Consider the following 23,867-nt stretch of genomic DNA (forward strand, 5'->3'; position numbering starts at 1 on the left):
CATCTGAGGCCAGATTTGAACCCAGGACCTCCCATCTCTAGGCCTGGTTCTTCATCCACTGAGCCACCCAGATGCCTCCCAATTTGTTTTTCATTGATGTATTTCTTCTTGACTCGAAGCAGGAGGTTCTGTCTACTCAGGGGCCAAGCCTTGCAGAGTCTTTGGCCAAGCCAGCTCCTGCATCTGCCTCTTCCCCTCTGCTCCCATGGCAAGCACCCTGGTTCAGGTTCTCTGGATTATGATAGTAGCTTCCTACACTCTTTTTAAACTAGATCTGTGATTTCAGTGGTCTAAGAACTTCCAACAAGGAACTTCTTTAGAGCATGCCGTCGCCTTCTATGCCACTTATTGTCTAAGACCACCGGAGGACAACAAAAGGGTAAATGATTTGTCCAGGGTCACAGAGACTGCACAGATTGGAGCCTCCTCCCTCCCTCATTGCCTCCTTTCTCTTTCCTCTACTCTATCCTCTGTCCAGCTTCCAGAATAATCTTCCTAAGGCCCAGATGTGACTATGGCACTAACCTGATCAGAACCCACTAATGCTTTTCTAATGCCTCCAGGATAAAACACTGCTGCCAACTCCTTAGCCTGGCATGTAGGATCCTCCATGATCTGACTTCAACCTTCCTCTACAGCCTCCTTTCATACAACTACCCCTCACACAATTCTACTGAATCAGTACTTGGGGCCTGTTGTGAACATCTCCTCCTCCCTTCTACCTCCCATTCCCAGGCATTCCCTCATTCACAAGAGCCTTCCCCACCCTTATCTCTCTCTCTCTCTCTCTCTCTCTCTCTCTCTCTCTCTCTCTCTCTCTCTCTCTCTCTCTCTCTCTCTTTCTCTCTCCCTCTCTGTCTCTGTCTCTTTCTCTCTCTCTCTCTGTCTCTGTCTCTCTGTCTCTCTCTGTCTCTCTGTCTCTCTCTCTCTCCCCTTTTCTTTTTTGGAAGCCCATTTCCAGAACCATTTTCTCCAGGAAGACTTCTAAACTTCCAAAGCTGAACATATTTTCTCTCTTCAAATTTTCTTGAGCTATTTTATCTAGCTCTCTTCTTTCTACCATTATACTTAAATCATCATAAATTGTACTTATCTTTATAAATGCCAATAATAGAGCCTTTCCTCCACGTAGATGGAAAGCTTCTTGAAGGCAGGGGTTGTTTCATTTTTTACCTTTGATGATACATTAAATATTTTCCTTATCCTGAAATTCCTCATAGGTCTAGACTCCATCCCAATATCCCCATCACGCAGGACTGTGCCTCACACACAGCAAATATCTGATAGATTTTGGTAAATTAAATGGAATTACATTATCTGACCACCTAGTAAAAGCTGGCTCTCTAAATACCTAAGGTTTTTATGAGGTAGGAAAAATAGATATTCTTTTTTTATAGAGAAGGAAATTGAATCTCAGAGATTAAATGACAAGCAGAATCAGACAATGTGTAAGTATCTGGGAAAGGATTTAAGTATGCATCTTTTTGATTCCAGATAAAATGATTGCTAAACATCCAAGGAAGTCCCAGGGCCAGAGGTGGAGATCTAACACCAGGTGTATGACCACAGCTTTGGCTGGCCTGGGTGGCTCCATCCTGGGCCAAGAGATCCAGCCCACCCCCAGGGGCTCAGCTTTGGGGAATGTGAGTACCCCCACAGCCAGGGGCTGCCTACAGGATTTTATGAGCTATCCCTTTTCAAGAACAGACAGTTCAGTTCTCACACCTTGGGTAATCCAACACCAGGAGGGGGGTAGAAAGAAAAACCACCCATCAGCCACCAGCCTGAGGCCTATTAACAAAACAAATGGCAGTAAAGAGCCTTTTTGGATGGGAGATTCTGAATTTGTTTTCAGCCACAACCACCTGTGTAACCTCCCAAATCATTTTCTTTTCAAAGTAGAGGGAGAAAGAAAAACTACTACTGGGAGAACTGAACCTTCCTCTATCAGAGCTAGATAAAATCAAACCAAAAAATTAATAAGAGGTAAGAGAAGTGAATGAAATCTTAGAAAAATTAGAGTTAGTAAGATGTGTGGAGAAAAATAAATAGGCACAAAAAGGAATACACCTTTTCAGAAGCACAGGTACATTCACAAAGATTGACCATGTACTAGGGCATAAAAACATTGCAAACAAGTGCAAAAGAGCAAAAATAATAAATGCAACCTTCTCAGATCACAATGCAATGAAAATAATAATTAGTAAGGGTACATGGAGAGGTAAATCAAAAATTAATTGGAAATTAAACAATATGATTCTCCAAAATCGGTTAGTTAAAGAACAAATGATAGAAATAATAATTTCATTGAAGAAAATGACAATAATGAGACATCCTTTCAAAATCTATTGGATGCAGCCAAAGCAGTATTCAGGGGGAAATTTATATCCTTGAGTTCATATATTAACAAATTAGAGAGGGCTGAGGTCAATGAATTTGGCATGCAAATTAAAAAAAAAAGAAAGTGCAAAAATCAAAGTATATAGAGAAGAGGAAATGGGGGAAGGGGCACCCCAGGCTGGAGAGAACCCAAAGAAAAGCTAACAGACCTAACGGAGACTCCAATCCCTTTGGCACCGGCTCCCTTCTGAGCTGAGTTCTGCTGCTGTCCACATCACCCTGAGCTAATCACTACTAGGAGATGGTTCTAGGAGGCCTTCGTTTCTGTACCCACTCTTGCTTACTGATCACCCATTGGTTCATTTTTAATACCAGAAAGGCCTAACCCCACCAGGAAAGTGCCTCAGAATCATAGAATCCTGACTAGTATTCATAATTTTCTTCCTCCTGGAGCTGAAAAGGACAGGAGATCATTCAGGCTATTCACCCTTCCTTTTATAGGGCAGCTAAGAAGCACTATGGTTAGAGATAAAGTGTAGGGCCTGAAGTCAGGAGAGTTCATCTTGATGGGTTCAAATCCAGCTTCCAATACTTACTAGCTGTGTAACCCTGGGCAAGTCACTTAACCCTGTTTGACTCAGTTTCCTCATCTGTAAAATGGGTTGGAGGAGGAAGTGGCAAACCACTCCAGTGTCTTTGCCAAGAAAACCCCAAACTGGGGATGTAGACTCTAAATGATCACTCGGGGACTTCTGGGTAATCATGGCTGCAATCTAGACGCCACACGCTTCCTCTCCCCGGCACCGAACGAAATAGACTACATCAAAGGAGCATAAAAATCACCTTTGGAGGAACAGAAGGACACCCCAGTACTCCCAGTACTCCACAGAGGCGAAGGTACGTGGGGCTTGAACATTTCCACACTATAATAAGGAGGAAAAGCTTGCACAGAAAAGTGAACTGAGCCGCCCTTCCCTCACCCCACCTCCCCCACCAAACCAGAGTGAGCTACCTGAGCGCTCACCGGGACAGCGAGTGAGTGGGGAACATCTCTGTCTGGGGGGGGGCACTCCAGGGTCCTTGGGATCTGGGGACAGCCAGGAAAAAACGTCTCAGGGCGGTTTCACTGGAGAATCCGGCGCTGATTACAGCGGTCAGCGGAGCTGTACTTGGGGCGGCTGTGATGAACATCTCCGGGGAGCTAAACACCAGGGGCAGACCACACGTTGATTATCTGGGCGGAGCTGAACACCTGGGCAGTGTGGCTGTGATCAGGGACCCAGCGCTCTAAGAAACCTCGGAGGCTGGGAAGAACTAGTCTGAAGCAACCTAAATTCACAGAAAAACCGCCTATATAACCCAGGCCCCAGACCAAAAAGGAAAGGGGAATAAAACCACCAAAGGGATGGCTCACATGGCCCAAAATCAAGCCTCCAGGAAGAAAGGGAAAAAAGTGACTATTGAAAACTTTTATGGTGGAAGTACCCAAGGAAAAGAGGAGAATGAGGAGGAAATCCAAAAAAAATCAGAACATGCCTCCCAAAATGGAAACTATCAACAAGCTCTGGAAGATCTCAAACTGGAACTTATCCAAAAGATGGAAACCGCCTGGAAAGAAAAATGGGAGAAAGAGATCAGCAGTCTGACAGATAAGACTGCTCAATTGGAAAAAGAACTCGAAGCATCCAATAGAAGGGAACACAAGGCTGAAAAGCAAAACCAGTCCCTAACGACCAGAATTAAGCACCTCAAAGAAAGCGAGATGATGAAACAGCAAGAATCAATAAAGCAAACCCCAAAAATTAATGAATTAGAAGAAAACAAAATATCTCACTGAGAAGGTCACAGATCTCTAAAACAGAGGGAGAAGAGAAAACCTCCGAATTATCGGTCTCCCAGAAAAACCAGAGATAAACAATAAACTCGATATTATTCTACAGGAGATTATAAAAGAAAATTGCCCTCACGTTCTGGAGCAAGGGGGCAAAATAGAAATAAAAAGGATTCATAGAACACCTTCTATACTAAATCCCCAAAAGACAACCCCTAGGAATGTAATTGCCAAATTCAAGAGCTTCCAAGAAAAGGAGAAAATCCTACAAGAAGCCAAGAAGAGGAGCTTCAGATATAAGGGGGCTCCCATAAGGATCACACACGACTTAGCGGCTAACACACTAAGAGACCGCAAAGCATGGAACACGATATTTAGAAAGGCAAGAGAGCTGGGTCTCCAACCAAGAATCAACTACCCAGCAAAACTGACTATATACTTCCAGGGGAAAGTATGGGCATTCAACAAAATAGAAGATTTCCAAGCATTTGCTAAGAAAAGACCAGAGATCTGTGGAAAGTTTGATATCCAAGCACAGAAAGCAAGAGAAACATGAAAAGGTAAATATGAAAGAAAGGGAAAAGGAGATAAATCTTATCTTTTTCTTTAAGTCAAACTCTCTTCTATAAGGACTACATTTACATAAAATTATATATATTAATATGTGGGGAAAATGTTTTGTGTAACTCTCATAAACTGTAGCATCATAAGAGTAGTTAGAAGAAACATGCATAGGGAAAGACTGGGGCATCAAGAAGATTTGGGGAAAGTGGGGGCAAAGAAAGGAAAAGGGAGGGGGGAACCGTCGATAATACTAAGATTAACCTCAAGAAATAGGGGGGGACTCAATAGAATAATCTTTCCCATATAAAGATACACATGGGAAGGGGAGGGGAAGAACTCTCATATGAGAAGGAGAGGAAGAGAGCGTGAAGTGGAATTACTTAAATCTTACTCTCAGTGAAAGCAAATCTGAGAGGGAAGAACATCTAGATCCATTGGGATCCTGAATTCTATCTTATCCATTAGGGCAAGAAAGAAAGGAAAATTAAGGAGGGGGAGAGGGGAGGGAGTATAAAAAGGGAGGGAAGGAGAGGGGGGAGGGGAAGGGAGCATAAAAAGGGAGGGGCTAGAAAGGGAAACATCTCAAGGGAGGGGACTAGGGGGACTGACCTAAAGTAAATCACTGGTTCAAAAGGAGAAAGCTAAAGAAGAAAGGTCAGAACTAGGGGAAGACATCAAAATGCCAGCGAATCCACAAATGACAATCATAACTTTGAACGTGAATGGGATGAACTCACCCATAAAATGTAGACAAACAGCAGATTGGATTAGAACCCAAAACCCTACCATATGTTGTCTTCAAGAAACACATATGAGACGGGTTGACACTCACAAGGTTAGAATTAAAGGTTGGAGTAAGACCTTTTGGGCCTCACCTGATAGAAAGAAGGCAGGAGTTGCAATCATGATATCTGACAAAGCCAAAGCACAAATAGACCTGATCAAAAGGGATAGGGAAGGTAAATATATTCTGCTAAAAGGGAGTATAGACAATGAGGAAATATCACTAATCAACATGTATGCACCAAATGGTATAGCATCCAAATTTTTAATAGAGAAACTAGGAGAACTGAAGGAGGAAATAGACAGTAAAACCATATTAGTGGGAGACTTGAACCAACCACTATCAAATTTAGATAAATCAAACCAAAAAATAAACAAGAAAGAGGTAAAAGAGGTGAATGAAATCTTAGAAAAATTAGAGTTAATAGACATATGGAGAAAAATAAATAGGGACAAAAAAGAATACACCTTCTTTTCAGCACCACATGGCACATTCACAAAAATAGATCATACGCTAGGTCATAGAAACATGGCACTCAAATGCAGAAAAGCAAAAATAATAACTGCAGCCTTTTCAGATCACAAGGCAATAAAAATATTGATCGGCAAGGTTACATGGAGACCCAAATCTAAATGATAACTCTATTGAAAATATAAATAATATGGAAATAGGTCTTGATTAAAAAAACCTCAAATGTAGTTTTATGTAAAACCTAGTTGAATTGCTCATTGGCTATGGGAGGGGGGTAGGAGGAAGGGAAGGAAAAAACATGATTCATGTAACCATGAAAAGATATTCTAAATTAATTAATTAAATAAAAATTAAAAAAAAAGAAAACTCCAAACAGGGTCACTGAACAACAGCTTCCATTTACAAATAATGACATTTCAGCCCAGAGAGCCCTCCTGATCTCCACAGATGATATGAAAGGTGTCCCTTCCTTCCATCTCTGAAATGAATGCTTAGTTTGTAGGGATCTTCATATTATAAGGATGATATTAGAAATTAAGTCTTGTTATAATATAGAGATAAGTAGAAAAGCTGGCTTGAGAAGCAATTGGCATTTCAAACTGAGCTGAGTCAGAGTGTCAGTTTCAAGTCTGTCTGGAAGCTAGCAGAGTCACTGTCAGAATCTCATTCTGTCTATGGGCTTGGAGGAGGGAACTTTTTCTCTCTCTCTCTCTCTCATGGTCTGAGATAGAAGGAAAGGAGGGAAAGACCTGAAGGAGCTTAGTGTTTTCTTTTTCCAACTTGGGAAACACTATTGACTATCTATTACTGTTTTATAGTGTTTAACTGTGAAAAGAGCAAAGAAAGATTTGGTCTTTGATTTGGACTCCGAGTCTGTTAAGGCTCAGAGTCCTAACTTGGTTCTTGCTGAGGCTCAGCCAGCTGACCTTTTTTTTTTTTTAATAATTTGGAGGCAAAGTTAAGAATTAGCAGGATAATAGTGTAGTTTATTGCAGAATAGGGAAAATTTGGGTTAGTCAGATCAGGAAGGTTTTAGCCTGTGAAACACAAGAGAAGTGGTTCCTTATGGAATTAGGGAGTTTTATTTGGGTGGAGTTAGACTCCCTTAGAGTTATAAATCCTTTTTTATCCTTATATATTTCAATAAATATTTTATTTTTTATAATCAGTCTCCTTAGCGTCCTTGTGCCTGGCCCTGAAGAGAGTTCATTTATGAGCTACACTTCACTGATTGATATAAACTGAAGATACTTTGTTAACACAGCAAGCAGAGTATCTAAATCAGTTCATAATCAATAATCAAATTCATTGCCCTTATTAGTTTTTGTACTCGCCATTTTATTTTTACAATATTGACTTATTTCTATACAAGTTTCCCCTCTGTCACACAAGCTCCTTGAGGGCAGGGTCCTCTTCATTTTTGTCTGGTATCTCTAGCACCCAGCACACAGGACCTACATAATAAATGCTCACCGCCTTAATGAAAGTGACTCGCCCAAACTCATGAAGGTGGTGAGGAGGGTCAGAACCTCACATGTATACAAAGCACTTTCCTTAACAACAGTTCTGAGCCCCACTTTATAGACGAGGAAACAGAAGCTAAGAGACATGAAGTCCCTCAAGCTCTGACCAAACAGCAAAGGAATGTGAAAGCCAGATCTGACCAGGTCTTCTGACTCCATTCCATCCAGTCACGCTGGGCTGACCTCCCGGGCTGCCTCTCCCTACTATATTCACAATAACACCACCACCTGGGATCTATTCCATGCATCCTCAAGGCGACAATAATTCAGTTCAAAGAAAGACTTGCTAACTTTTAAAAATCAGCTTAAAAGAAATAAAAGAAAAAATGAGCTGGTCTAAATTCTTATTAAGCTAAAGTTCTTAGGGAGATGAAATGTTTTAAGCACCTACTGGACTTAAAACCATTGTTTGAGTGGTGATGCCTGACGATGTTGAGAAAAAATTATACCACACCAGTCCTTGACTCCAATGGACTTCCAGTATAATCAAAAAGGACACAAATGGACACATATAAATATGAGACTTGAGACAGTTATAGCTTGACAAAGTTTTATGTCAGAGGAAACATTTTTAGATAAAGAAATTAGGGAAGGCTTTATGGAAGTGGTGATATTTGAGCTAGATCTTAAAGAAAGGGATGATATGATAATAAATAGGCAGAGAGGAGGGAGGAGTTTATTCAGGGCATGGGTACAACCTGTACATATGAATGGAGGCAGAAGATGTCAAGGCAAGATTAGGGCACAGGTAGTGGACCAGTCTGATTTGGACAAGCAGTATGGAAAGGTGAATTATATAAAATAAATTATATTAAAAAAAAACAAATGGGCTCAAGTTATAGTTTGAAGACCTTCAAAGCTGGGCTAAAGAATTTGTATTTTCTTCTAAAGGTATTAGGGAGCCACTAAATATCTTTGAGCAGGGGAGTGACCTATACATCAGGAAGGTGTTTCTGGCAGGTGTGTGAAGGTTGGCTGTGAGAAGAGGGACAGGAGACAGAAAGACAAGACTGCTCTCAGGAAATGCAAACTCATTTTCTGCTCAGATCAAACAGTCATACCAAGCCAAACATAATTAGAAAGATGAGTCTGCTACTGTTACAAAAATTATAATGTCTGTGTCACAGAGCCAAAAAGAAATAGGTTTCATATTATCTGTAGTTTGGGATTGTTCCTAGTTTTTTGATTATCAATATCACTTATGACTCCTTCTAGCAGAATAGATAATAGAAAGTTATTGTTCAGTCGTGTCTGACTTTGTGTCAGCATTTGGGGTTTTCTTGGCAAAGACACTGGAGTGGTTTGTCGTTTCCATCTCCAGCTCATTTTACAGATGAGAAAAGTGAGGCAAACAGGGCTAAGGGACTTGCCCAGGGTCCCACAGCTATAATAAATGTCTAAAGCAAAATTTGAACTTGGATCTTTCTGACTCCAGGCCTAGCTTTCAATCCATTGGGCTACCTAGCTACCCAGAATAGAGTTGATTCTTGACAGAGAGGAGAGGACTCAAAATTCAAAATGAGAAGCACATTTTTTGATTGCTTAACAATCCATTTTTTTTTCTAGAGTTTTGATTTTCTTTTTTTCCCCCTTCTTAATGTGTATAGGAGGAAAAGAGGAAAAAATAAGTGCTTATTCATTTTTTAAAAATCAACTTAAAAGGGGGTCATCTGGGTAGCTTAGTGGCCTAGAGAAGAAAGGTCCTGGGTTCAAATCTGACCTCAGACACTTCCCAGCTTTGTGACCTTGGGCAAGTCACTTAACCCCCATTGCCTAGCCCTTACCACTCTTCTGCCTTGGAACCAAGACACAGTATTGACTCCAAGATGGAAGGTAAGGGTTTAAAAAAAATCAACTTAAAAGGATTAAAAAAAGAATGGCCTAAATTCTTACCAAGCCAAAGTTCTTTAGGAGATAAAATTTAGAGTACTGGTATACAGATTGTTACAATATTGAGAGAAACCCTTTATTTCTAGCACTGAGATAGTTCCACAGGTATTAGCTAGAGCCCATGGAGCCCCCTAACAGAGATGGGGAGCACAGAGAAAGCATGAAGCTAAGGGTTACTAAATGGTATTTCTTCCAAGACCCTATAATGCTGATATGAGCTGGGCATCTGGGATTTGCTTAATCTCTTTGAGGCTGGGTGGCTCTGATGTTGACCTTGGAGTTCAGGTTGCCTCTCAGGCCATGAAGAATGCCTCCTCCAGACGTTTACAAACTCTGGGTAGGATTGCTGGCCCACACCCAGGGCCTAGGTATTAACTTGGCAGAGAGAAGCAATAAAAGAAATAGAGCAAGAAAGGACTGAAATAAAGATGAGGGAGAAGGGAGGAGAAGCCTGAGGGGAGAGGAAGACTGGGAGTGTTTCAGGGAGCCTATCTATAGCACCTCAGTTTATTATCCATTTTAATGGATTTGGAGAATCATCTACCTCTGCACAGACCCCGACATTGCTTAAGGACTTTACATCCAGACCATCAAAATGTCCTTATTACAGACAAAATTAAATATGGCTTCCCCAAACCCACGTCAGTTCTGTACTGCCCACTTTGATGAGGCTTCCATTTGTCCACAAATTGGTTTTGACAAACTACACTGGTTTGTCAAATTAAATTCAGGGAGCTAGCTAATGTCAGTGCTTACCTTCCCTTTTTTAATGCTTAATTTATTTTAACATTCAATTTTTGGAATTTTAAGTTCCAATTGCTTTCACTCTCTCCAGCCCCTTTCCCATTTCTAAAGATGGTGAGCACTGTGAAATCAATTATACATGTGAAATCATGCAAGATATATTTCTATATTGCATCTTTTATGTTGCAAAAAAAAGCAAGAAAAATAAAGTAAAAAAGTATACTTCACAGTCCATCAATTCCCTATCTGGAGATATAGAATATTTTTCATCATGAGGAAATGTTTTGAGCAACTGTATCCATCGGAGTGGATAAGTCACTCACAGTTGATCCAAAAACACAGTGTTCTCCTGGTTCTGCTTCCTTCACTTTTCATCAGGTCTTATGAGTCTTCTAGGTTTTTTGAACCCATCTCCCTCATCATTTCTTATAGCACGATAGGAAGTCAGGTGTTACAGTAGATAAAGCACAAGGCCTAGAGTCAGGCTTTAGTTCAAATCAGCCTCAGATACTTTTTGGCTGTGTGACCTTGGGCAAATCACTTAAACCTTTTTGCTTTAGTTTCCTCATCTATAAAATGAAGTAGCAAACCACTCCAATATCTTTGCCAAGAAAACCCCAAATGGGATCATGGAGTCAGACCCAACTAAACAACATTCCATCACAATAATATTCCATAACTTGTTCAGCCATTCCCCAGCTGATGGGCATCCCCTTATTTTCCAGTTCTATACCACTATAAAAAAGCTGCTATAAATATTTTTGGACTAAATATAGGCTTTCCCCTCATACGGGCTTCTAGATGATAAATTCAGATGCCAATAATTGCTAAATACATCTTCCAAGCCTAAAGAGAATGGGAGGAGCTCTGACATGTCACCTACCTCTCTGAACCTCAGTTTCTTTTTCTATGAAACAGGTTCCATAATATCTGCCCTAATTATTTCAGGACCTGCCATGAGGATCAAATGAGATAATTTATGCAAAATGCTCTATAACGGTAAAGCTCTACTTATATATTATATGATTATACTTTCCTACTCTCTAAAATGAGACTAATAATACTGAGGCTAATTATCTTAGTTTTGTCATGAGAAAATGCCTTGTAAAGCAAAGGTGCTATGGAAATATAAGTTATTATTATCACAAAAAAAGTGAACAAAGGAATGAAAACTTCTCTACTTCGCTCAACACTTCAAGAATGGATGACTTCAATGAATGTGGGTGCCTCCTACCCCAATGCTGGTCACAACAATTCCTCCACAATTTAGTATGTGGACCATGAGCCCAAAAGAGAAATCCATCACCTCGTGGTAATGAGACTCTCAAAACTTAGGCAGTTCCCCATTGGGAAGGGAAAGAAAATCACAGTTTCTCACACTTAGAATTGAGCTCAATTTAACCAGTACCTCAACAGAAATCTCTTCTGCAATATATCGCCCAATGAATATTCAGTCTTCCAGCCTCCATTTGAAGAACCTTCAATGAAGGACAATCTGATACTTCCTGAGGCAATCCATTCTACTCGATGCTCTAATTGATGGGAAGCTTTTCAGCACATGGAACCAAAGTTGACCTTTGTAATTTTGAACCACAGTTCCAAGTTCTGCCTGGGGAACTGAGTGTCCCGTGTTATATTTGATTCAATTTAATAAGCATTTATCAAGTTTCCAAAGCAGCAAAGCACTGTGTAAAATAGGCACTGGGAGAGATCCAGAGCTTAGATAAGTCCCAGTCCTTGCCCTCGTGAAGCTTGAAATTTAGTTGAGGGGTCTATAGCACATATACAGATGTAAAATGAGAAAATTAAGTAGGTCCATGGGAAAAAAAAAAGAGAATTATAAATGGGGAATCAAGGAAGGCTTCCTTGTATTTTTTCAAAACCTCTTCAGAATTTGTCAAGACCCAACAGAAAATGTGCTCCATTGGCTTGGGATTTGAGAAACTAGGGTTCCCTCCAAGCCATACTGAGGCATCAGGATGTTAGAGGAGGGAAAAAACAAAAACAAAAACCCTCCATTAACAAGATGAATCAGAGTCACATATGTCCTTGTTCCAGCATCTCAAGTCAAAGCTCACCTTGGTCCTCACTTCAAAAATACTCACATCCTTCTCTTCCAAATAATTCAGGCAGCATAGCTTTCCCCAAAGATGAAATGGAGAAATGAATTCCTATAGCTCCCAAAGGTTCCCTGAAGACCCAGACTTAGAGGGGGCACTTCCAAGAACCCTATTAACTCAATCCCCCTTGGAAGGGAAGCTCAGGGATGGGGAGGCTAAGATAAGAGATGCTTGATAATCCAATTAATGTCTTAAGACTGGGAGAAGTCAGAGAACTGGTCAGATTTGATCTTAGCTCTGTTGCCCACAGTACACCAAAAAAAGCTATGAAAAGAAAATGATCAAACTAATATGATAGGAATAAATCAACTTTTGTTGCCTTTGGGTCAGGATTAAACACCAGACAAAGAAAGGACCGGGTTTTTATTTGTTGTTTGTTCAAATCCTCAGAAGATTAAGAACGTCTTACCTTTGCTGTATCTTCTCCTGTGAGATCTCCAGGTAGCCTGCAAACAAAGATAACAATTCTCAGCATCATCTAAACAGTTCAAAGTGGCCTGACCTGAGAAAATTATTTTGCTTTGGTGAGGCCAAAGAAGTTGTTTCTACTTCGAGGGAATGTGAATTTCCATTGGTTTCCAGGAAATAAGCTCTTCAGAAACTGGGTGTGGAAAACTTAGTCTTGGGGGTTGCTGAATTATAGGCTACTGGGGGGGGGCATTAGATAAGAATGTGAATTATTGAGTTCTTTTCTCGGAGGAGAACTTGATGGATCGGTTAATGAATTAGCAAGCACTGATCCACAGCCTGCTATATACCAGGCAGTGACCACTAGGCATTGGGGATCAAAGACAAAAATGAAACCATCCCTGACCTCAAGGAGATTATATTCTACTAGCTAGGAATAGGAGTCTGGTGACTTTCAGAATATGTAATAAAGGCTTTTATGATTTAAATCCAAGCCAGAGAATGATGACTGATAATAATAAGATCTGACATTTATATAGCACTTTAAGATTTACAAAATGCTTTAAAGATATTGCTTCAGTTGATTCTTCTTTTTTCTCTAATCCTTAACTTCAGTCTTAGAATCAATACTGTTTATTGGTTCCAGGTCAGAAAAGCTGTAAGAGCTAGGCAATGGGAGCTAGGTTAAGTAACTTGCTTGGGTTCATACAGTTAGGAAGTGTTTGAGGCCACATTTGAACCCAGGGCCTTCTGTCTCTAGGCCTCAATTAATCTTTATAATAATCCTGTGAGTTAGAATTCAATCAATCAATAACTATTTATTAAGTGACTATTATGTGCTAGACACTGGGCTAAACACTGGGAAAGCAAAAAGTTATTCTTATTTTCTACATGGGAAAACTGAGGCTCAGAAGGGAAGTACCAGAGAATTGGAGATGATTGTCATTTACTATCAGAGGTTGGCCAGATTTAGAGCTGGAAGGGACCAAGAAAGAAATATCTAGTCCAAACCTCTCATTTTACAAATGACAAAACTGAAACCCACGCTTGTTCAAAGCTACCTTAGGTAATAAATAAGAGTTCTAATTCTGATCTCAGAATCCACACCACGCTCCCTGCTAAGGCAGTGACTGACCAGAGACTTCCAGTCTCCTGAGAGCTGGCCTCATGCACTGGGTACAGGAATGGTGAGAACCATCACTGCTTTCCAGATATGCTTCTGTGGCTAAGAGAGAACCATTAACAGACCCTGCTGAGTTCACCAATGTCTCTCCAATCCGGGAGCTGGCAATCCACTTGGTCTCATCCACAGTGGTTCGAGCATGGGGCAGCCTCCCCACATCCTTCACTGTCATGATGAGATGCCTCGATGACTTCAGTATCTTGACAGCTTCATCATGGGGAATGTTCAAGAAACTCTTGCCATTTACTTCCAGGATCTGGTCTCCGACCTAAGGATATCAAGACCAAAAATTGAAATGGAACCAAAAAAGAAAGGGATGGACTAGATTCCCTCCTAACTGCCCCAAACAAGCGACTAGGACTCATGACAAAACAAAGGAGTGACCAACTAGTTGTGTACAATGTAGCCTGGAAGCCAGGCTGCCAGGATGCAAAGTTTTACACAAAGTCAAAAATATGTTTGGAGTATCTGGTGCTCATTTCAATATACCACATAAAGTTTTAAAAGATTTAAATGGCATTTATCTGGAATAAAAAAGATCTAGGAATATATAGATAGATGTGCATGTGTATGTAGATATAAAATTATACAATTGCATGTCAATATCAAAATCATATAATATATAACCATACATAAATATATAAGTACATATTTGATTATTAATTACATACTTAGTACATATTTAGTTAGTTAATTACATATTAAGTACATGTCTAATCAATTAACGATTATAATATATAAGTATATATTTAATTATAATATATAATTATATATAACATATAAACATTTATTTAAATTAAATTAATTACATCTATATCTATCTCTAACTCTATTTGCCTTCCAGAGTCTGATAGTAATCATGTAAACAGCTACATATAAGAATTGAAGAGAGCAGACAGAAGGGAAAAAAGCTCAAGCAGCAGATAGGGGGAAAGTGCACCTGATATAATTCTATATTTTTTTTAACCCTCACCTTCTGTCTTAGACTTGATTCTAAGTATTGATTCCAAGGCAGAGGAGCAGTAAGGGCTAGGCAATTGTGTGAAGTGATTTGCCCAGTCACACAGCTGGAAAGTATCTGAGGTCAGATTTGAACCCAGGACTTCCCATCTCTAGGCCTGGCACTCTATCCTTATGAGTCACCTTGGTGGCCCTTGATCTGAATCTTGGAGGAAGCCTGGAAACATTCTAAGCATGAGGGGTGGCAGATGGTACAAAGATCTAGAGACAGGAAATGAAAGAGAGTGTTACAGAAACTACAAGGTTAGAAGAACTGGATTCTAGACTTTGACTGACAATCAGTGAGTCAACAAACACTGCCTTAAACACAGGGGCTACAATGATGGTTTTTACCTTACAAAGTCCCTGCTCTTAAGGAGCTCACAGTCTAATGGAAGAGAGAAGACCAGAAAGGTAGGAAGAAGTCAAGTTACAGATACTTGACACCGAAAATAGACACTGTTGGTTATGAACTCATCCCTCTCCTCAGCTTCACCTCCTTTGCTTAGATCTCAGAAGAAAAGGTAATCCTCCTAGCCAGGTTAACCTTCCTTCCTGTACCCACCATTAGACTATGATCTCCTTGAGAGGAGGGACTGGTTTTTCATGGGAAAGGAGGAAGAAATAAGGATGCCTTCCTTTAAAACCTCCACACCTAGCACAGTACCTGACACACAGCTTAATAAATACTAGTTAACTGATTGTACTCCTGTATTCCATAAGAGCACAGTTTCATTCATTTCAACTCTTTGTATTCTTCGATCTCTATCCAATCACTGGTTTCTTACCTGTTAACCATAATCACAAGAACATAGACAGATCATAGAGAGATATAAAAGTGATCCTGTAGTTTTCATCATATCCAACCCCCTCATTTTATAGACACAGAAACTGAGACCCAGAAAGATCAAGTTATTTACCATTCCTAGGTTTTCCCTCTCATTTAAAAAAATACCTGCAGATGACCCTACTCTCTTCTTCCTCACCTTGCTTTGCAGAATCTCTCATTTTATATGACTCTCCTTTTTCCCTATAAAACTCCTAAGAAAAATGACCTATTCTTCTTGCCTCTGTTTCCTCAGTCCCCACTCACTTCACTGTTCTCTGCAGGCCTCTCCAAAGTTTCCAATGATCTCTTAATTGCTGAATTCAGTGGCCTTTCCTTAGGTCTCCTACCTCTTAACTCCTCTGAGGCACAACACTGTTGGCCATCCCTCCTCCTGGATACTCAGTATTGATTATGTTCATTAAAGTTATAATTTGTTTACATAATAGCTTCTTAAACTTAAAAATTAAAATTAAATCTCAATAATAAAAATGTTATATTTAAGGGATTTATTAAATGATCATTAGAAGTCAAGGAATAAAGAGGATACAAAAGAAAGACCACGTGCCCATGGCTGATTAGCCCCATTTCAAAATCCCCACTCACCACCATCACCATGCTGACAGAAAGCCAAAGAGCGAGGAGGAGGAGGCCTGCCCACTCAATTTATTCCCTGTCTATAGGAAGTACGTAATGACAGGAAGTCAATGTGTTCCCGGGAAATGTAGTTCTTTTTTTTTAGGGTAACAGATTTTCAATTATACACTACCCAATGCCAACTTCATACAGACACTAAGTTGGAAGGCATCTCAGAATGGAGAAAGTGAGGTTACAGCATCAAATGTTAGAAGGGATCTAGAAAACCATCAAAGTATTCTTTTACAAACAAAAAAACTGAAATCTAGAGCTATGATTTGGGGTTCATAAGTGACAGAACTAGGAGTAGTTATGCTTTTCCAAACTCAGATCTTGGATCACTCCCTTCATCTATCTTTTCCACTCCTACTTCTTGTTCATTCAGTTTGCAGTGATTTCCAACTCTTTCTGATCTCATTTGGGGTTTTCTTAGCAAAGACACTGGAGTAGTTTGTCATCTCCTTCTCCAGTTCATTTTTGCAGATAAGGAAACTGAGGCAAATCAGGTTAAGTGACTTGCCAAGTGTCACACAGTTAAGTAAGTGTCAAGGCCAGATTTGAACTCAGGAAGATGATTCTTTCCAATGCTAAGCCCAGTGCTCTATCCATTGTGTCACCTAGCTGCCCTACACTAATGGACAAGTCCAAATTCTGCTACTTCATAATAGGTGGTGGTTGGTTTTTGGTTTGTTTGTTTTTGTTTGTTTGTTTGTTTTTTCTGATGGGACACATGAAGTTTATTGACCATTGGGATCTGTACCTGCCACATAAAGGGACCTCTATCCCAGGCCTGGCTTTGCTGGCTTTGGCCAGAGTACCATGAATGTTGAGGAGGCCTAGGGAGTAGCTTAGAGACAAGAAATAGGATCACTCCACTTTAGTATGTCTCAATCTCTCTTCCTTGACTTTGCTCATGCTATTCTCTGCACTTACATATATTATGCCAGAGGTCAGTGGGGTCCATAGACCAAATCCATCCACTGTCTGTTTCTGTTCAGGCTGGAGTTAAAAATGGTTTTTACATTTATAAATACAGGCATTTAGCCCTCAGGCCATAGTCTGGTCATTTCTGATACAGTCCAGTTTGTGAAATCTCCCCTGATTATATTTCTTCTTTATTCCCTAGCTAGTATGATCCTGACCCCACTAAAACCATAGGTTAAAAGGTTTCCTTTCATATGAACAAACATATGTCTAAAGAAGAAAAGCAAGCTATAGACAACCATATTTTTAAGAAATGTTACAAATCACGAATAATAAGAGAGCTGCAAATTAAAAGGACTCTAAGGTTTTATCTCATACCCATCAGATTGGTAAAGATTATTTAAAAAAGGAGAATAAAAGTTATGTGGTGGTTGTAGGAACACAGCACAATAATGTACTTCTGATGGAGCTACGAATTTGCCTAGCCATTTTTGGAAAACATTTTGGAACTATAATCCCAAACTTATTAAACTATGTATATACCCTTTGATCCAGCAATATGACTACTAAGTATATACCCTCTTCAAAGAAATAAAAGAAAGAGGGAAAGAATCGTGTGTTAAAAATATTCATAGAAGCATGTTTTTTGTTGAAGGAAAAAACTAAGGGGGCACCCAGAAATTGAGGAACAATTAAATAAATTATGGTATATGAATGCAATGTAATATTTTTATGCTATAAGAAATGATGAAAGAAATAGATTTAAAGAAATCTAGGCAGATTTATATAATTGATGCAAAGTGAAGTTTGCAGAACTGGGTAAACAATTTATATAACTATAACATTTTGAAAAATAACAACTTTGAAATCCATAAGAACTTTGATCAATAAAATGACTAGTCATGACTCCAGAGGACTTAGGATATTAATCCACCTCCAGAGAGAAAAGTGGTAGACTAGGGTGCAGACTGAGACATGCCTTCTGGATACAGTAAATGTACAGAATTGTTTTGAGTGGCTGTGCTAACAGTATAAGATAGAGTTTTTAAAATGGGGAGAGGGAAGAATAATTGATAGAGAAAAGAACCGGTAAGAGCAACACACACACACACACACACACACACACACACACAAAGGAAGTAAGAAAATGGAGGTTTAGTGGCAAACAAAAATAATGGCAATAGTTTTTGGTAAATTAACATGGAAAATCTAGTATATACTTAAAAATGCTGTACATAACAAGATCTGTCATTTCATAACTGTACTGTACTTTTTCTGTGCTTTGTTTATGAAAATATTCACATTTTCTGGTGTTTGTCAAATTCAGAATAACAAAATGCTTCAAAATTTTAATAAAATAAAATGTCTCTGCTTCCTTTTTTCTCCCCCGCCTTCCCTATAATTCTCTCCTGAGCCTTGGAGCAAAGAGTTCCTTCTCTGCCACACATTTTCCCTCTCTGTGTGCCTGTCTCCTATTTTACTTCCCTTCATGCTATTAAGACTTGCTGTAAATGAAAGCTTCCCTGGAATGCTCTGGCCTGTTTGATAGAGATTATTTCATTTTTTTTCCTGCTTATTTCCGCCTATTTATTAAATTGAGTTTCTCTTCTTTTTTTCTATGTCTTTTTTATGTTCCCTTTTACGTGCTATCTTCCTTCATTAGAATGCAAACTGCTTGAGAGCAAGGTTTTTCTTTTTCCTTGTATCTGAATCCCCAGCCCTTAGCACAGTGCTTGGAGCCTGCCAGCTAGCTGCCTGTCTGCCCCTTCTCTTCTAGTTTTCATGCACGTTTCCTATGGCTCTATATCTCCCTTTAGCTGAACTCTGCTCTGTTGCACGTGTACTCTGGTGTCACTGTGGGATTTAGACATGCATGTTTAATATCAGTGAAACATCCTGTTTTCTTAAGCAAATTCCTGTCATTTTAAATTAATTTTTAAAAATATAATCTTCCTCGCGTATTTCATTCTAACTCTGCCTGTAATTAAACCAGAAGGTCCAAGAGATTATTTTGCACATAATTGTGACTTGGGTAGCTCTTTTCCTACTAAAAATATTGAGATCTACAGAAAATCACTCACCATTCCCTTAGAAGAGAACAATCACTTTGGATGTGCTCTATTAAAATAAGAGAACTGCTAGGAGGAATCAACACAGGAATTGATTAGTACGAGCCAAAGGAGGGCAGGGTGAATGAACTCATGTAAGGAATAGAACCCAGGACTGGGAGTCAAGAGACTGCTGTTCTGGCTCTGTGTGAACTTAAGCAGGTCTTATCTTTAGCCTGGGACTAAGTTTCCTTAAACGAGACATAGTAAGATGACCTCTAAACGTACTTCCAGCTGTAGCTTTCTGTGTTCTATATTCTAACACCCTATTTTCTAAACTCCCTTTTAGCTCTGACATTCTATATTCTGTATGTTCTAAGTCTCAGGACTGACATACTATATTCCAAAGTCCCTTTTGGTTTTATATTCTATATCCTGTAGTCTTAACATTCTGCATTCTAAGTCTGAGATTCTGTATTTTATAGTCTAACATTCTATGTTCAAAGTCCCAGAACTCACATACTATTTATCCTACGGAATAATATTCTACGTTCCAAGGTCCCTCCCAGCTATGACATTCTATACTCTATAGGCTAACGTTCTACATTCTAAGGTTCTTTCCAGCTCTGATATTCTATGTTCTTCAGTCTTCTGTGTTCTTCATGTCTTCCAACTCTGAAATTATCTTTTCTAGAGTCTAATATTCTACATCCTACATCTCTGTCTAGCTCTGACATTCTATGATTCTATGTGCCATGCTGAAAAATCTCTGTAGAGCTCCTGGGAGAAAAGCCAGTACATTACAAATACATTGGCAGCTGTATTTGCTTATGCACAGAAATACTACTTTTTGCTAGAGCTCTCTTTGAAGCTGGACTGACAATTAAGATGACTTTTAAGGAGGCATAAACCGATTGTCACAAGTCTCTACAGACCAGGAAGGCAAGGCTAATATTTTGTTCTTGCTAATCAAGAAGGAAAAAAACATATCACAAAACAAAAAAAACAAACAAACAAGAAAATGCATCAGCACCTGACTAGTTAACTTCTTCCTGCCCACACATTCAAACGGACAACATTCTCAAAACCAAATTTAGGTACCCAGTATTACCCATGGGGCAACGGGGAGGGGAGTACTGCCATGGAGGGCACTGAAGGATAAAACAATAAAAGCATTTTCATTTTATTTTTCACTCCAGGAGGAATATTTATCATTTAAGATGTTGCAAGTGATAGCAGACCTCCGAAATGCCCTTCGTTGTCAGGCTGAGGTAAGATCCCTCCATCATCTGCAGTCCATCAGGTGACAAAGTAAATTCCTTCAGGTACTGATACAGGCATGAAGGAACCTTGCCAAGGGCAGAACATGGAGTTTCTTCTACACTCGGGACAGCTAACACTTCCCAGGGAATTTATTCTCTTCTGTGGCCACAATAGGCCGTGAATCAATTGCTCTCAGTAAACAAAGCAGGCATGGCATGAATTATCTCTGTATATCTATGGCATGGAAAATGAATTTGGTTCCGTCAGCAAATACATGTTGAGCAGAGTATGAGCAAAGCCCCATGTTCAGTGCTGTGGGAGGGTTGGGAGGGGGCCCAAGGCAGGGTCACTACACTGATGGAGTTACTGCCTAGTCAAGGGGAAATAAGCATACCCACAAATAACTATAATCCAAGGCACTATATTGACAAGCATCCCATGAGTGGAACAGATGATAAGTATTAAAATAGTTCAGCAGCAGTAAAGATTATTTCCAGCTAAGGTGAGAAAGGAAAGGTTCATGGAGGTGAGATTGAACTAGGCCTTGGAGGACAGGCAAAGATCTGGGGTCAAAAGAACTCTAAGGAGAGTATGAAAATAATAATAATATATGGGAGGATTGTGGGGAGGGTAAGAGGAAACAATAATAGTTTATATTTCTACAGCACTGCAAATTTTCAAAGTGTTTTCCCCACAGAGTTCTGAATTAAGTAGTTTCACAATTCTTATCCCCATTTTACAGCCCAGAAAACAGAGGCACAGAGGTAAAGTGACTTCTCTAGGGTGATATAAGTTATTTAAACTATCAAAGCTGAAACTGAAACCTACATCTAGGAGGTCCATGTAAAGGGAATAATTAAGGAAAAGGCCAGAATCATAGGCTGGGGTCAGACAGAAAAGGCCCCCTCATTCATGTACAAGGCATGCACCTCCTGGGTACTGGTATGGATGAGTCTTGAGATAAGAAGCTTTGGCAATCAGCTTGTCAGATAGACAAACAGATAGGTAGGTAGATAGATACATGGATGTATAGATGGATGGATGGATGGAGAGAGAGAGAGAGATAGATAGATAGATAGATAGATAGATAGATAGATAGATAGATAGATAGATAGATGGATGGATGGATGGATGGATGGATGGATGGATAGATGGATGGATGGATGGATGGAGAGATAGATAGATAGATAGATAGATAGATAGATAGATAGATAGATAGATAGATGGAGAGATAGATGGATAGATAGATAGATAGATGGATGGATGGATGGATGGATGGATGGATGGATGGATGGATACTCGGACAGACAAATTAGATAGATTGATACAGATGAGTAGACAGGCAAACAGATATAATACAGGTTGACATACAGACATACAAATAGATACATTTATACCCATGTATATATGTTAATGTGTGTATATATATACATATATACATACATACCTGTGTTTGTATACACATATAGCATTTTGTTTCCAAGGCTTGACTTTTTCTTGGAATTTCAACCTGATACCATAAGGAGCTCTCTGGGAAACATTTAAATTTCTTCTTTATATTTAAACATTGTAAATTTCTACTAATTGAGAAGAGGAAGGTGGCAAATATTTGAAGGACTGTCTGTCATCTGGAAAAGGGATTAGACTTATTCTTGTACAGCTCCAGAGGGGAAGCATAGAATGATGGACAGAAATTACAGAGAAGAAAGTTTTAGCTTAATAGAAAAAACTTCCTAAAATTAGAGCTATCCAACAACAGCTATGCAACAATGGCATGTCCAGCTTCAAGAAGTAGTGAGTCCCCTATCACCGGAAATGTTCGAGCAGAGATGCTGCAGAGAAGGTGCTTGTGAAAGTCTAGGTGTTCTGAAGGTCATTTCCAGCTCCCAGAGTCAGTGACACAAAGGTTCTATTCTGTGATATTGCTACATACAGATGCCCCCTCCATGGCAGCAGAAGCAGCCAGCAGGCACGTGCAATGTCTCTGAAAACACAGGCAACCTGTGAGAAGTCTGGGAGGTAACAGGGAGCAGGACACTTCAGGGCTGCAGAGAAGGAGGATGTGACCGGCCAGCTGTGGATGCAATGGTACAGCACCAATGAGAGAGCCCCTCCCAGGAAAGTCCAGGACATTTCCTGCATGCCATGCCACCTCTTGCACTTTGTGGGATGGCTGCCTGTTTACCACCTAGTACCTATTTAGCTGTTGTAAAAGGACTAAGAAGCAGATGAAGTGAGGCTGTTCTTTATACTAAAGTAGATTTAAGCCTACTCTCCCCAGCACAGGTGGGAGCCAATCATTAGGAAGGAAACTGGAGAATCTCATTCCCTGAGGCTAGTCTAACCCATGCTGGATTCCAGGGAGAATCTTGTTGCAAATCAAACAGTTCCTTTTCCAATACACCCCACTGCTTCCAATGCCATTTAATTCAATAAATATTTGCTAGGTACCTACCAATGCTAAGAGCCCAATCAGAGAAGGTGCATAAACTTTGCATGAAAAGCGCTATGTTACATTAGCCAACATATTTGGACATATCCCTTTGAAGTCAGAGGTCCTGGGTCCCAATTTGAACTTCAAAGCCCTGGGTCCATATTTCAGTTCTTCCCCATACAGCTATGTATCCTTGGGCAAGTCCCTTCCCTGTCATGGTCTCAGTTTCCTCATCTGTAAAGAAGGACTTGATGACATCTAAGATCCTTTCCATCTCCAGTACCCTAAGATCCTGTAAAAGCTTCCTACCTGGAACTGAATTTTCCTCATACTCCAAGCAGAATGTCAAAACCCCACTGACTTAGAGGTTCAAAACCCAGGTCTGCCACTAATGCACTGTGTGTGTAACTAAACTTCAGAAAGTCATTTCACCTCTATGGGACTTCATTTGTTCATCTATAAAATGAGGGGTCCCTAACGCCCCTTTTAGCTCTCAGTCGATGATCCTGTGACGTAGGGTCCTGAAAGGATCACTTTCTCTGAAAGGAAAAGGGGGAGATACAACTCTGGGCTTCGAGTTCCTCCCAATTTCTCAGGAAGGGAAAATGAGGAGGAGAATGGATGCTCAACCATCTTTACTGAAATGTTTCCTGCCTCAGAGCCAAGACAAAAATAACAAATAACTCTTGAGAACAAGTGTGTGCAGTCTGTCTCGGGCAGACAAAATAGACAACATAATCTTGGCTTCACTAGTAATGATTAGAGGCTAACACCACCCCCACCCCCTCGGCTATCCTGGAGGAAAGGCCTGACAGCCACCCGAGTGGAAATCAGAGGCAGAAGAGCTGAAGCTGTTCATTTGCCTGCACTGTGGCCCTT

At 39.9% G+C, this 23,867-nt stretch overlaps 1 protein-coding gene across 11 annotated transcripts in view; it reads right to left on the bottom strand.

Moving 5' to 3' along the window:
• WHRN (whirlin) overlaps positions 1 to 23,867 on the bottom strand; it is a 142,722-nt gene that overhangs the window by 34,644 nt on the left and 84,211 nt on the right. For all 11 annotated transcript variants that reach the window (XM_056812019.1, XM_056812018.1, XM_056812017.1 and 8 more), the window contains exons 4-5: positions 13,924 to 14,126; positions 12,677 to 12,713 (exon numbers count right to left, since the gene is read on the bottom strand). In XM_056812019.1, coding sequence (XP_056667997.1) covers positions 12,677 to 12,713; positions 13,924 to 14,126 — 240 coding nt within the window. The remainder of the gene's footprint in view (positions 1 to 12,676; positions 12,714 to 13,923; positions 14,127 to 23,867) is intronic.

The sequence above is a fragment of the Monodelphis domestica genome, chromosome 1 (genome assembly GCF_027887165.1).
Source record: "Monodelphis domestica isolate mMonDom1 chromosome 1, mMonDom1.pri, whole genome shotgun sequence".
Classification (NCBI taxonomy): domain Eukaryota; kingdom Metazoa; phylum Chordata; class Mammalia; order Didelphimorphia; family Didelphidae; genus Monodelphis; species Monodelphis domestica.